Below are 14,766 nucleotides of genomic sequence, written 5' to 3'. Positions count from 1 at the left end.
CTGCCAACCCCATTGGCTGAGTCCTTCCTATCACAGCTGGCCCAGGGCCGAGGGCTTCACAAACATCTCTCTCAAGCACCAGCAGGGGGAAAGCCGTCCTCCATGGCTCACCCACCAATGCCCACCACTTATTCAGATCACCCGGCGAGGTAGATATGACCATCTCCATCTCACCGATGAGGAAGTGAAGGCTCGGAGATGTGAAATAATGAGCCCAGAGTCACAGGGTTAGTAAGAGGCGTCTGGGGTTTCAACCTGGGTCTGTCCGAGCACCAGCCTGTGCTCTCCCATGGCCCCCACACCACCTCGGCCCCCAATCCCAAAGCACATCATCTAACACCCCTCCAGGTGCACAGCTACAGCCTACCTTTCTCCAGGCTACGGCACCTGCCAACGTTCCGCCTTCCCCAGAGACCTGACCCGACCTGCTCCAGTTCACCTCGGAACCCCAGGAGCTGGCCCGCGTCAGGCTTCAGCAACTGTCTAATGGACGGTTTGGGAACAGCCCTTTCTGGGGCAGGAACAGCACCCAGCGACCTCTGGTGAACCCTCGGAGGCCCCTGTGAGTCTGGACACCTTCCCAGCCCAGCGTGACAAATGGCGTTAGGAAGCACACAGCTGGCCTGCCAGCCCATCTGCCCCAGTCCCTCCAGGCTGACACCCGGCCCAGAGCGCCAATGCCTGGAAAGGCGCTGGCAGTCCCATCCCTGAGGCCTGGGGCCAGGGCCAGGTGCCCATCTCTTCTTCTAGGCAGCCTGCCACCCTCTCCCATACCACGTGGGCAGAGAAAGCATTTCCAAGGGCCCTCTCTGCACACAGAGGGGCCACAGGGAAGGCCGATGGGTGGGTGGGCAGACTGGCACAGAGAAATGGGGGACAGATGGCCACCCTGGGGTGATGGCTGAGATTCAAGAAGCTGTTTGAACAGGAAGATGAGCTGTCGAGGCCCCCTTGCTGGAGGGTGAGCCGTGGTCAGTGGAAGAGGTCACCCCCCCCAGAAGGGGGCAATGGCTGCTGGCTGCCTCTCCGGCCCCCAGTGTTTCTCCCCAAAGCCCGACACTCCGCTATTTGGTGGCCGCTCTGAATTACGTGCCGCCCGCCTGGCATCAGTGGGCCTCCCTGACGGAGCAGGGAGCCAGGTGTGGAACCAACGCTTCCTCCACTACAGGTTGGGCGTCCAAGGCAAGTCATTGAAGTTCCCTTGGCCTCAGTTTCTTCATCCGTAAAAAGGGGACAAAAAAAGGTGACGTGCAAAGCGCTGAACTCACAGCCCAGCATACGATCAAGTGTATTTCTTGCTTTTCAAACTCGTTAAAATATGTGCATACCCCTGGAGCAGCTATATTTTCAGGTCTCCACGGGGCCCTTCCTTCTGGGTAGGAGGGGCTGGGGATCACAGGGTGTGCAGGGGGAGGCCGACGCACTGCCTCGCCGTGTTTCTCCTCTCCGTCAGCAAAGGGAGGCCCGGCCATCCTTCCTGCTGCCGCTCATGGGAAGAGGACGGACACTGCCCGGCTCTGACACCAACCTGGGCAGAAAGTGAAGTCGGGACAGGCAGTGGCTTGAAGCTGACTCAGTGGCACAGGGCTGACAGGGTCACGGGGCCCCTGCTGCGGGGCAGGCGAGCGGACCGCAGGCCGCCCACCACGGTCCTGCGGCAAGGCAGGTCCACAGAGGGCTGAGTGGCCTGTCACAGAGCAGGGCTGGGCCAGGGACCCCAGGTGGCACCAGGGGACGTGTGTCCTGCCCCCCATGGCCGATGAGAAGAGGGTCCCCAGGTCTGTGATGTTCTCATGAGCACCTGAGCCCCCGTACCCTTGTTCTGTCCTGCAGCCCCCAGAAGCACAGGCCTACCTGTCCATGGGGGCGAAGTGCTACAGATCATGGGCCTAGAGGCCGGCCAGGCCACTGGCTAGCCGTGTGACATGGGCACATTGCTGAAACGCGAGCCTCAGTTTCCCCCTGAAGGTCAGGCTCTGGCGCCAGCCTCACAGGTGTGAGGGGTAAACGAGATGACTCCTCCGTCTGTAACCACGGTACCCAGACCACTGCCCAGCCCTAGGAGGAAGGACCTCCGGACCCACGTGAAGCGGTCAGCACAGGGTCTGACACCCAGTAATCTCTTGGCAAGGTTTCCGCCGGGGCCACCACTGCTGCGCTTTGCTGCTCTTACCTTCACCATCTCTACCTTACTAACATCACCCGACGGCTTTCACACCTCTGAGAGGTCTGGAAAACCACCCTGGGCGTAGGCCTTGGACCCCTGCTGCTTCCCCAGCTGACCACCTGCCTCTCCCTCCCTCTCCCCCCGGCCCTCCAAGTACTGCTCTCCCCTGAGGCCCCGCGAGAGCCTTCCTCTCCGGGAAACCCTCCCAAGCACCCCTTCCTCTGTTCCTCCTCCCTGGGGTCCCTGCAGCCCGACGGCAGCTGCCACACTGCTACCCCACTCAGTGAGTCTGGCCCCCCTCCAGGTCGCCCCTTCCCCAGAAGCCCACCGAGCCAGGCCTGGGCGCAGGGAGTGAACAGCTATAGGTGGCAGGGTCAGGGCGCACGGAGGTGAGTGAGGAGTGAAGTGGATGTGACCGCGACTGTGAAATTGGAGTCCTGTCCTGCAGGCTTTCTCTGTTCCCAGCGCAGCCTCCCCAAGGGCCCAGGGCTGCCAGTGACTCCAGGCGGGAGCAGGGGAGAGGCGGCAGAGCTCCTCCCCATGTCTCCACGCGCAGGCTCTGGAATCTGCGTATGCAGCTGCCTCCGTGGAGGCCCGGCCAGCCCTGAGTGCTGTCCCCGCAGGGACAGCCCCTGCTCATTCAGGGCTTGGGAGGGCCAGGACATAGCCCGGGGGACGGTGGGGGGTGGGGGGTGGATGCCTTGAAATGGGGCCAGGAGAGGCATTTTACGAAACGGGTAAGCACTCACCCACATCCCACCGCCAAGCTCGCAGGTTCCCCTGCAGACAGCCCTCCCTCTGAGGCTAGGAACCCACCCCCATCAACCTCATCTGCTCACCAAGGCCCCTGCATTAGGGAAAGTGGGGGGCACTGACCTGGCCAGGCCTCTCCCTCCTGAACCCCCATCCCAGGCTTAGAAGTCACCAGTGCCACCCCACCACCCCTTTAGCTGTCCCAGGAACCGGGGCCAGGCTCCAGCTTGGCCTTCCTCCTCTCTGCTGGGGCCAGAGCCCAGGGAGGTGGGACAACAGAAGGGCGGGGGTCCCGCTCCAGGGTCCTGGAACCGGTTCCCCACGGTGAGCTCCACTCCGGCCTCTGGCCCCCAGCACCATGGCCCACCCCCGTGCCAAGTGGCCCCCCCATAGCCAGCGCCTCTTACCAGGCTTTGGGATGAGTCCTTGAAAAGGCCTGGAAGAGAAACAGAGATGGGGGTGTCAGGGGAGGGCCTGGGAGCTTGTGCGGAAAGCGTGGGACCCGCCCCAGACCTGCCGAAGCAGAATCTGCTTTAACAAGATGCCCGGTGCCTCGTGCGCACGGGACCCTGGGGACCCTGGGACAATGCTGCAGGGCCGCTGTGCACCAGGCCAAGCAGGGTCTCCCGCTGGCTCTGCCCTGCTGGCTCCACGCCTCTTCCAGGGGATGAGGGAGTGCAGGGAGCAGATGCCGCAGCAGGTAGACGGGGCCCAGGAAGGCTGCCCCCGCTATGGTGGCTGCGGGGCAGGGGAGCTAGTCTCACTTCTGTGGGGCTCCCTGCACCCTGGCTGGCCGGCAGTCCCCCTTCCTCCAACCCCCAGGGCCCAGGGTGGTGCTGGAAGAGCTGCCTTGTCCATGGAGGGCAGGTCCACCCGAAGGAAAGGCCAAGGGTCTGTGGTGCGAGCCCCCTCCCGTGGTAGCCTCGCCTCCTCTCTGTCTCCCTTCCCCTGAGTACCTGGTGACGGTGAACTTGATCTTGTCAGCCACCGCAAGGATCCTCTCCAGGTTCTGGGAGCCAAAGGTGCAGGGCTTTCGGAAAGGGATCCCGGGGGGCAGCCCCTCGATGATCACCGAGCCGGGGTTACTCTTGATCCTCTTGTAGGGGACCTGGACCGGGTACTTGATGCCCAAGGCTTCCCCTGTGGAGGAGAGGGACAGAGGAGGTGTCAGGAGCCAGAGGCGGGGCTGGTGGGCTGTCGGCAGCCATGGGGTGCTCCATGAACGAGCGTGATACACCCCGTGCACAGTGGGGTACGGTGGGGGGCTGTCGTGTAGCACTGCAGAAAGGCACAGTCAGTGAGGGACTGGGAAGCAGGGGCCCTGGGGGGTCGGGGGTGTGGGCGTCTGCCCAGGGCAGGCTGAGGAGTGGCCAGGGGACGTGTGGCTATGGCTGCTGGGAGAGGGCAGGGGCTAAAGTCAGAGGCCTCACAGCTTGAGACTCTGAAAGCCGTCACAAGGATGGTACCTGGTGGGCACAGCTGGCCCTTCCCTACAACGATCCATCAGCCCCACAGGCTCTGCCTCACCCTGGTTCAGGATCGGCCTGGCCTAAAAGGGCGGATCGCGTCTGGGAGCAGGCAGGCCAGCCAGGACGCAGCTCAGACCTCAGGGCTCTCTTTCCACATCTGGCGCTCGGCCTCATTCCTGTCGCCAATCCCCTCTGCAGAGGGCTGCGGCATGTCCATCCCAGGGACTGTGCCTTGTCTCACAGCCTGGGAGCAGCCCTGAGTCCACGGCTGATCCACTCTGGGCCAAGGCCTGCTGCCTGCTGTCAGGCTGATGCGAACGTCCATGGCTCTCTGACTTAGGTGGGGTGCACCATGGGAGCCCCCTCCTGGACGGAGGGCTGGACACTCCTCAGTGTCACAGGATGCCCCTTTACAAAGATGTGCTGCAGAAATCTTTGCACTAGGAGAAGTAGCTGAACTTTTTCTGGGCAATAAACTAATTTTTATCTCGTGGACACTGGGAATGGTATAACTGGCCTCATTTCCCTTTTTGCTCTGGCTCCTGGGAAACTCAGAGCTTGATGCATGCCCTTCATCTAGCAAGGACAGAATGGCTGAGTCTTCATGTCACCCCTGGCTTCGTGCCATTGCTTCACCTTGTTTGTTTGGCTTTATTTAATTGAGATGTAATTCATGTACCATAACATTTACCATCTTAAACAATCCAGTGGTTTTTAGCGTACTCAGGAGGTCGTGAAATCATCACCACTATCTAACTCCAGAGCGTTTTCATCACCCCGAAAAGAAACCCCATCCCCATTAGCAGTCACACCTCACTCCTTCCCTCTGTGCCCTGGCAACCAAACCAATCCACTTTCCGTTTCTATGAATTTCCAGCCTGTTTTACATTCTTTATCCTGACTTTGCTGCAGACAGAAATGTACTTATACCCATAATCCATGAATGGGAACATTGCCATCTCTACTTCCTCACTCCTTGCCCCCAAAAGGGCTCTTGCTAGAATGATTGACGGCCTCTGTGTTGCCCAACCCAGAAGGTATTTGCTCTCTTTCGGCAAAATCCAACACCTTGGTGTCCATAATGCCTCACTTTCTTGGTTTCCCCTTTCTGGCCACTCCTCCCCTTCCTGGACTTGACCTCTAAACACAGGGCTCCTTGGCTTTCTGCATGGGTCCTCTTTCTGCTCTCTTTGCACCCCTAGGGGTGTCTCCTCTGCTCCTGTGGTCTAATTTTTGCATCCAATCCAGACACCTCTCCTGAATAGCAGACTTTTCTCTCTGCCTGCCTATGAGACATCTCCACTCACCCTTCAGACTCAACATATCCAAATGGAACCCATCATCTCCCCTCTTCAAACTTCCCCGCTCAGTGAGGGCGCTGCCCCTTCTCCCTGGCTGGCAGTTTGGGTATCCACCTGTCTCTGGCAGCTCTGTGCTCCCCCCTCCTCCCCCTCGTCACGGTGACAGGTCTGGGTAACCCAGGCCTAAGCCGATGAGCACATGGCATTCTCTGCCATGGGGATTGGGTAAAGACTGGACATGTGACTCAATGGGGATCAATGAGAAACAGGGGAGGGCCCAGGGAATTCTGGGAAACTATCAGGCTTTCCTGAGAAAGCCCGTGGAAAAGCCAGCTCTCTCCCTGGATGGGATGTCTGGACCTGCCGTGGTCATCCTGCTAGCAAGCGGGAAGTCAGCCTGAGATGATTCTGACACAGCGGAAGGTCATTCCCTGAACTGCTGGATCCAGCTAATCCTGAAAGCCACCCTACTGCTGGATTTCCTGAGTTACGGCTAATTGTACTGTCCAAAGACAGCCGCACCAATCTTTCACCCATCCCACATGCTCCTCTTATAGTGTAACATCGACACTCCCCATAGAGGATGGGGTCTATATCCCCTCCTCTTACACTAGGGTGGAACTTTGTAACTGCCTTGACCAATGCAGTATGGCAGAGGGGACACTGCACAACCTCTGAGGCTGGGTCATAAAAGGCAACGTGGCTTCCACCTGGCTCTCTCTCTCAGGACACTGAGGAGCCCCGACCAACAAGGAGGAAATCCAGCTACCATGGAGTTGCTATGCCAGAAAGCCCACGTAGAGGGGTCACACAGAAACTGAGAAAGATGCTTGAGGGGCCCAGCCGTTCCAGCACCAGCTCTTTCCCCAGCCCAGGCGTCAGACATGTGAGTGAGGATGCCGTCCAGATGACCCCAGCTTCACCCGCCTTCTGCCTGCAACCCCGGGACAGACCGTGAGTGACAGCTCTCCAGCTCGGCTTGCTCCCAAAGTCCTGACTCGCTGACACCCTCAGAGATAATACATGATCGTGGCTATTCTAGGCAACCACGTGTTAGGGTGATCTGTTGTGAAGTCATAGTAACTGAATCATTAGCCAATTAACCCCCTTAACGGTTGAAGCCAGTTTGGTTTTGCTACTTGAGACCGAAAAGCACCTTGACAGATACAGCTTGTCCTCCTCGAGGCAGGATGCAGCTGGATGCCTCCACTCCTCCCGCTGCCCCGTCAACCTGCGCCTGTGGTTCTCCCTCGGAAGCACATCTCACTCCATCCGGTTTCCTGCAGCAGCCCGGCCAGGGCCTGCCCAAGCCATCATCACTCTCGCCGAAATACTGCTCCAGCCTCTGGGCTGGCCTCCCAGTGTCCACTCCCACCCTCCCACAGCCACTCACTTTCCTCACAGCATCCAGGGAGACACTTTAAAAGTGCAAAGCTGCTCCATTTACTTCAATCCTCCCAAAATACAAACCCGACATCATGGTTCCCTCCAAGGCCCTGGACAATTGGATCTGTCTTCCGGCCAGCTCCGCAGGGCCCTCCTCTCCCCCAGTGCCTGCCCTTATGCTTTGGCTTTTGGCTCCTTCTTATATCTATCTATCTACTTACATATATATACATATATGTGTGTGTGTGTGTGTGTATATATATATATATATTTTTTTTTTTTTTTTTTTTTGGCTGCACTGTATGGTTTGCAGGATCTTAGTTCCCTGACCAGGGCCCACGGCAGTGAAAGCACCAAGTCCTAACCACTGGACCGCCAGGGAATTCCCTTGGCTCCTTCTTAAGACAAGCCTCAGGGCCTTTGCACATGCCATCACCTCAGCCAGAATGCCCTTCCTTCACACTCTGCTTGATTCCCCATCGTTCAGTTCTTTCTTCCAAGAGCCCTTCCCTGGCTTCCAATCTAAGGAGAGCTATTTTCTCTTGAGCAGCCTGCTCTTTTCCTGCATAATCATGGGACGACGCCTCACTGTCGCTGGATTCTGGGTAGAGCCGTTCTATGTCAGTCTCACGTCACTGGTCTGCAGGGTCCCCTGAGGGCAGGGACTGCGTGGTTTTTTTGTTTGTCTGTTTGTTTCTGGCATGTGGGATCTTAGCTCCCCGACCAGGGGTCGAACCCGCAGCCCCTGCAGTGGAAGCACGGAGTCTTAACCACTGGACCGCCAGAGAAGTCCCCGTGAGACTGCGTGTTTTCTTCACTCCCTTTTCCCCAGTGCCTGGCACACAGTAAGTGCTCAAGACGTATTTGTATGCAGGTGAGCGGTCTTCCCAGAGGAGACCACGGCCAGAACCGGGTTGCTCCTGCCTCTCTTCCCTCCCGCCAGGGTGTCCCGGGGCTCACCGTATTTCTTATTGAACAGATCCTGGACCTGCTCCCTCAGCGTGTTGGCAATGTCGATCCGTGAGAGTCTGGCATCATAATTTTCTGCAAAGTGAAAAACAATTACGGATTTGGGCTGTTAAATGAAAAGGCACTTGGTGACTTTAAAGGAATATGATTTCCTAACTATGGGGAACTCCTTCTCAGGCAATTATCAGCTCCGTGGAGCGGGCCCCTTGGAGTCCTCCAGCACTAACTTCTTGACGGAGACGTGTGTTTTTTCCGGAAGGATGCACACAGCGATGAGTCGGGAATTAACAGTTGACATTTGAAACCCACACCAGTGAGCCAGCCCTGGAGGTGAGAGACGCCACGGAGGGGAGCAGCCTCCTGCGTCACCGGCGGGTGGAGTGGGGCCTCGCTCAGAGTCAGGCGGGAGGCAGGAGGCAGCGCGGGGACGTGAGCTCAGCGGACAGGGCGGCCCCGCGGAGGCAGAAGCCGGCCTGGAAGCTCCCCGTGGTCACTCATTCACCCAGAGGCTATCGCTTATGGAGCCCGCGTGCCAGCACCTGCCATGAGACCCCTGGACGAGCCCCCGGCCTTGGGGAGATGAGAACCTGGCACTGCCTTGTGGGAAGAGAGAGGTAGAGGATGGAGGAGGGAGGGGTGGGTCTCTGGCTGGTCGGACCCCAGTCTGCTAAGAGGGCTGAGTATGAGGGGTCACGGGGTGAGGTGAGAGACGGAACTCCCCCGTCCCAGAAAGTTCCGGCTGCCCAGGAAGGAGTTGAGAGGCTGGGGGGTAAGCAGGTGCCCCTCTGGGATTTGGGCTCCTCCACCCACAGGGGCTGGCCCTTCCTGCCGCTGGTCTGGCTGACCCCACTTTCTCCTTTGGGTCACACTGACCACCCAGGACCCACATGGGGAGCACCCACCCTAGGGGACTCACAGCCATACCCTAGAGCTGCCCCGACGTGCACGTGGACGGCTGCTCTCAGCCACCGCAGCCCCTACTGATACTACACTTGATCTTAACCAAAAGGTAATACCAGCCTCCACTGTGGGGAGGGAGCCTCCCCTGTCAGTCCCTGGCCCCTCCCTGCATCAGGCTTCCCCCATCTTCCACGCCTCTTCCTCCACGCTCACGTCCTCCCACCCCTCCTTGGCCCAACCAGGGTCCTCCTTCTTGGGAGAGCCCTCCCTGCCCTCCGTGACCTCCTCTCCTCTGATTTCAAAGCACCAAGAGCACGGCCGGCTGCCTAATACGAAGCGGGCAGGTCAGCTGCTTCCCCAGACGGACAGCAGGCCGGCTCCCGCGCCCTGTACCCCCAAACCCCCAGCCACCTTGCGGAGCCTCTCACTGGGGCTGGCAAACTCCAGCCCTGCCTCGCTGCCCGCCGGCCTCGCTCAGACCCTGGGGCCCTGGGGTTGGCGGCCAGCCCCTCCCACCCCTAGCCTGGCCCTCCAAACCCAAGCCAGGTCAAGGTCATGGCACTGGGACTGCGGACCCCATCCTGAGCTGCAACCTTACCTTGAAAGCCCTGTCTCTTCAGGCTCTCGTCCACAAGAGGGTCCCCGGAATCCCTCTCTGGGGGCGGGGGGGAGAGAAGCCAGGGTGAGCAGGCGGCTCCTGGGACCCGGGACAGAGGTGGTATCTGGTGGGGGCAAACCCAGCAGGGAGGGCAATGGGGGGATGCCAGGGTAGACGGGACCAGGACAGAGGAAGCAGGAGGAGGGGCGATGGCAGAAGCCTGGGACCCCTCCCACGCCCGGCCCGCGCCTCGGCCCATGACCCTGCGCAGGGTACCTTGGCTGTCCGTGAGGGGCTCTTTGACTCCTTCGGTGAGCAGCTCAGGCCTGCAAAACACAAGTGGGGCTATCACCAAGGTCCCTCCAGGGCTCCCCAGTACTACCCAGCTCTCCCCCTGGGCCTCAGTCTGCACATCTGTGCAGTGGGCGCTCCTGGCTCTGGACAGTCAAGGTCTGGGGTTTCTGCCTCCCAGGCAGCTGTCCTGCTGACCCACATGTGTGATCTGGGGGCTGCGCTGGGCTCTGAGGATCCAGCCAGGAGCGAAACCAGCCTGGTCCTGGCCCGGTGGAGCTCAACCCCTCACTCTCGGTTCCAGGATGCATAACTGCCACTGGCCAGGGTCAGAGCACGTGGTCTGGGGGCCTTCCTACAGAGCTGTAGACACAGTCGGGACTGACTGTGGCAAGATCCTGGTGTAGGGAAGGTCCAAGGTTTCTGGCTGACACCATTTCACTCTGGGGTCGGGGCCTCGGGGACCAGACCCAGCTTTACACTAATGTCTGTATCCCTGCAGACTCCACAGAGTCCGTCCTCACATTAGGTAACCCGCCCGACATCCTTGAGGTAGGCACTGTTTCCATCATCCCACTTGCAGGAATGGGAGACTGAGGCATCGGGAAGGTGAGTAACGTGCCCAAGACCGCACAGCGAGAGGGGCAGAGTTCAAACTAGACATCCCCTCCTCCTTGCCTGCAGCCTCTCCCGCTGAGGGACCCCTCCCACCCCAGGCCTGTTTTCTCATCTGAAATGGAATAATAACGCTGCCCTGGCTCAGAGGGGAACGGGCCTCATAAATCCATACTTGAAGACACAACAGGACCGCAGAAAGCACTCTGGCCTGGGAGCCCTGCTCAGTGCCTGTGGGGAAATCATTACATTTTCTGGGCTTCCGCTTCCCCATAAGGCGGCAGAGAGGAAGTGATGGGGGGTCTAAATGTAGTCTGAGGGCTTTTCCAGCTCCTGAAACTGTGATCTAAGGCAGGGCTGTGCCTCCTCCCTCCCTGGCCCTGTAAGCCCAGCTCTGTGTCAGGCACAGATGCCCGCTGCCAGGAGGGACACCAAATCCTCATCCACTTGATGGAGGGGGTGGTGCCCTGAGAGTCTGGCCTTTGGCCTCACTCCCAGGCAGGGTCTCCTGTGTCACTGCTTGGATACCCCTGTGAGGAAAAGCTCAGCACCTCCCCGGGCAGCCTCACCTACAGACTCATCCTCACACTGAACCCTGGTCCAGCATCCCTTCCCTTCGGGAGATATGAAGGAGCGATTCTGGTACCTGTTGCACCCGCCATGTCCTGCCAGCCCTCCTCTGGCAAATGTGACCTCCCCAGTGCCCTCAGCCTGCCATTCAGCCCAGACCCCCGCTACCCAGACAGGCCTGCTACAGCTGGACAAGGTTGCACCAAAAATGGGGCACTTAGAATCAGTGCTGTATAATGTAGCTTGTCTGGTCTTCAAGCCACTGTTATCAGCCAGACCTCTTGACCTCTAGGGAGGGGAGGGGGGCTGGAGACAGTCCAATCACTTGGCCAGTAAGCCAGTGAAGGCTAGCAATGAATTCCAGTAAAAGTGTGGACACTGGGGTCGGTGGAGCTGCCTGGTTGGTGAACACACTGATGTGCTGGGAGGGTGATGGGCCCTGATTTTGCAGGAAGAGGGGATGGAAGCTCCATGTCCAGTCCCTCCCAGACTTTGTCTTTTATGTCTCTTCATTTGGCTGGTCCTGATTTGCATCCTTTCTATAAAACTGTCATACAGTAAGTCGTGCTAGTTAATTATCAAACTTGGGGAGGGGTCCTGGGAACCCCTGAATTTCCAGCCAGCTGCTCAGGAGTGTCGGTGGTCTAGGGACCTTTGAACTTTAGCTGATGTTGGAAGTGGGGGTGGTCTTGCTGGGGACTGTGTCCTGAATCCGTAGGGTCTGCTAAGTCTGGGAGGTCGGCACCAGAACTGCCCTGCAGCGCTGCAATCAGACAGACCTTCTGCCACTCCTCCCCTGGACCTCAGTCTCCCATCCGTGTGAATCCACCCATGGTTTTAAATTTCCCAAGGTTTTGGTTTTGTTTTTTTTAACTTTGGAGAATTTGATGAAAGCAAGGGACCCTATTTCCAGAAGAATGCACAAAAGAATATGAAAAGTTTGGATACATGTTTGTTCAAGAATCTGGGTTAAGAATGTTTTTTGATCAAAGATTGAGAAAGTTTGATTTGATTCTGTGCCAGCTCTCATCAACTGGCAGCCGCTGTCTGGAGGCTGTTTAGAAGGATGTGGAATTCAGGTTTAGGGGGAAATCAGTCCATCAGTGATATCCCCTCCAAGTGCTGATTTCTCATATATATTTTTATAGGCTCACTGTATTTCAAAATAAGGTCTTTAAATGAGGACATTAGGGTGGGCCCTAATCCAATCTGACTAGTGTCCTCATAGGGAGAGGAGATTAGGTCACAGAGAGATACCAAGGATGTGTGGACAGAGAGAAATGGCCATGTGAAGACTCAGCAAGAAGGTGGTTGTCTGCAAGCCAAGGAGATAGACCTCAGGGGAAACTAACCCTGCTGACACCTTGACCCTGAACTTCCAGACTCCAGAACTGTGAGAAATAAATTTCTATTGTTTAAGCCACCCAGTCTGTAGTACTTCGTTATGGCTGCTCTGGCAAACTAACATATATATATACACACATACGAACATACGTAAGACACACACACACACACACACACACACATTTATACTTTATTGAGATGTAATTCACTCTTTAAGGTACACGCATCAGTGGTTTTTAGTATATTCACAAAGTTGTTTGTGCAGCCATACTTCTAATTCCAGAACATTTACATCACCCCCCAAATACATATTTTTTAGAAGTAAGATTAATGAGAAGTGGCGATTTTTCACTAATATTCCCAATAGTAGTTTTGGCTAATTTTTTAAATGAAGAATAACAAAATAAATATACTCAAGTGCTCCATCTCTCTTCTCCAATTATCTCTTAGAATCACCCCAATTGGTCCTTAATCCTAACACCCCAACTGTTCCACTGGACAAAGTTAATCACTCTTTCCTACTTGAATCATTTTCTTCACTTGGCATTCAGAAAACGAATTATCTAAATTCACTTTTTAAAATTTATATATATATATATATATATATATATTTTTTTTTTTTTTTTTTTGCGGTACGCGGGCCTCTCACTATTGTGGCCTCTCCCGTTGCAGAGCACAGGCTCCGGTCGCGCAGGCCCAGCGGCCATGGCTCATGGGCCCAGCCACTCCGCGGCATGTGGGATCCTCCCGTACCGGGGCAAGAACCCGTGTCCCCTGCATCGGCAGGCAGACTCTCAACCACTGCGCCACCAGGGAAGCCCCTATATATATATTTTTAAATGAACTCCTGATACAGGCAACCACATGGATGAATCTCAAAAGCTGAGTGAAAGAGCCAGACCCAATGAGATGCACAATGTATGATTCCATTTACATGACATTCTAGAAAAGGCAAAATGGCAAAAAAATGATCAACTACCAGGTCGCAGGGTCTGGGGTAGGCAACAAAAGGGCACAAGGGAAGCTTGTGGAGTGATGGAAGTGTTTTGTATCTTGATGGTAGTGATGTGACAGTGTGAGTTTGCCAAAAATCAGAGTTGTGCATTTTAAAAGGGTGAGTTTTACTGAATGTAAATTAAACTTCAATAAACCTGATACAAAAAACACAACATCTTAATTGAGTACCTTCACTGTGCCAGGTCTTTGCTAAGCCTTGACCTCCAGGGCCACCCCCTAAATGGTACAGTGTGCCCCATTTAACGCCCTGAACAACCTACCCAAGGTCAGGGGCAGTAACAGGAGGAGCTGGACTTAGACCCAGGAGCCTGCGAGTCACCCAAGGGCTTCCAGTTCTCAGTCTGAGGGGGTGGATGAGGCAAGCAGCCCCCATGTGCTACGTCCCTCCTGAATGCTGACAGGTTCCCATGTTCTGTCCCCACCCCGACCTCTCTCCTGAGTCTGACCCCCGTAAATCCACCTGCCAACCCTCTCTGGAAGGCCCCCACGCACCTCAAACATAACACACAGCAGACTCACATCCCATGTATCAGCAAATTCTACCAGCCTCATCTTCAAGACACTGTCTGAATCTGACAACTTTTCACCATCCCACCCCTAACTTTACCTAATCCAAGATGCCACTGTGTCCCCTGGGCCAGGAACAGCCTCCTCACCGGTCCCCGTTTCTGCCCCTGCCCATCCTCCTCAAAAACTTCCGGTGAGTCCTCGTTAAATTTGAAATAAAATCCAGACTCTTTAAACCAGTCTAAGACCCTGTATGATCCAGCTCCTGCTATCTCTTGGGCCTCGCCACTCTCACTCTTCCCTCACTCCCCCTGCACCAGTCACAATGGCACCTTGCTAGACTTCAAACACACAAGGATGTCCCTGCCTCAGGGCTTTTGCACCTGCTGTTCCCGCTGCTTCAATGCTCTTCCATTGCAAATAATTTGCAAACCTTGCTTCATTAAGTCTCTGCTCCAAAGTCCCCTCCATGGACAGGTTCCTCCTGCCCCTCCTTCTTTGCCCCTTTAACTTGCATCATAGCATTTATCTCTACCTGATACTATATTGTGATTTAATTCCGTGAGATCAGCCAACTCGAGGGCAGGACTCGGTGGCGTTTGCTGCTGCATCACTCCTGGAACATGGTGGGCACTCAAGATGTATTTGTGGAAGGAAGGAAGCACGTGTCCACTATTTGCATCTCCTGGAGCATCACCCTCTCTGCTTCTCCTGGCGCAAACCAGGCCCCACGAGAGAGCTCCCTGCTCCGCACCCCAACACCAGCCTGCCACTCGAGGCATGAAGGACACTGTGAGTCTCCCAATTTGGGGGCCATCTACTCCCCCAGGGAGAACAAACCCTTAAGAGTCTCCTCTTTCTTGTCACTTCCAACCAAAC

General features: G+C 56.4%; 1 protein-coding gene across 2 annotated transcripts in view; it reads right to left on the bottom strand.

Annotated features, from left to right (window-relative positions):
- The window catches only part of GTF2IRD1 (GTF2I repeat domain containing 1), a 77,020-nt gene that overhangs the window by 26,935 nt on the left and 35,319 nt on the right, over nucleotides 1–14,766 (bottom strand). Inside the window, exons 17-21 of one of the 2 annotated variants that reach the window (XM_065891914.1) lie at nucleotides 9,820–9,869; nucleotides 9,544–9,642; nucleotides 8,037–8,120; nucleotides 3,877–4,060; nucleotides 3,328–3,356 (exon numbers count right to left, since the gene is read on the bottom strand). In XM_065891914.1, coding sequence (XP_065747986.1) covers nucleotides 3,328–3,356; nucleotides 3,877–4,060; nucleotides 8,037–8,120; nucleotides 9,544–9,642; nucleotides 9,820–9,869 — 446 coding nt within the window. The remainder of the gene's footprint in view (nucleotides 1–3,327; nucleotides 3,357–3,876; nucleotides 4,061–8,036; nucleotides 8,121–9,543; nucleotides 9,643–9,819; nucleotides 9,870–14,766) is intronic. The other variant, XM_065891915.1, reaches the window with a different exon arrangement.

This window comes from Phocoena phocoena, chromosome 15 (genome assembly GCF_963924675.1).
Source record: "Phocoena phocoena chromosome 15, mPhoPho1.1, whole genome shotgun sequence".
In the NCBI taxonomy this organism is placed as follows: Eukaryota; Metazoa; Chordata; class Mammalia; order Artiodactyla; family Phocoenidae; genus Phocoena; species Phocoena phocoena.
This window is presented reverse-complemented; position numbering and strand designations above follow the sequence as displayed.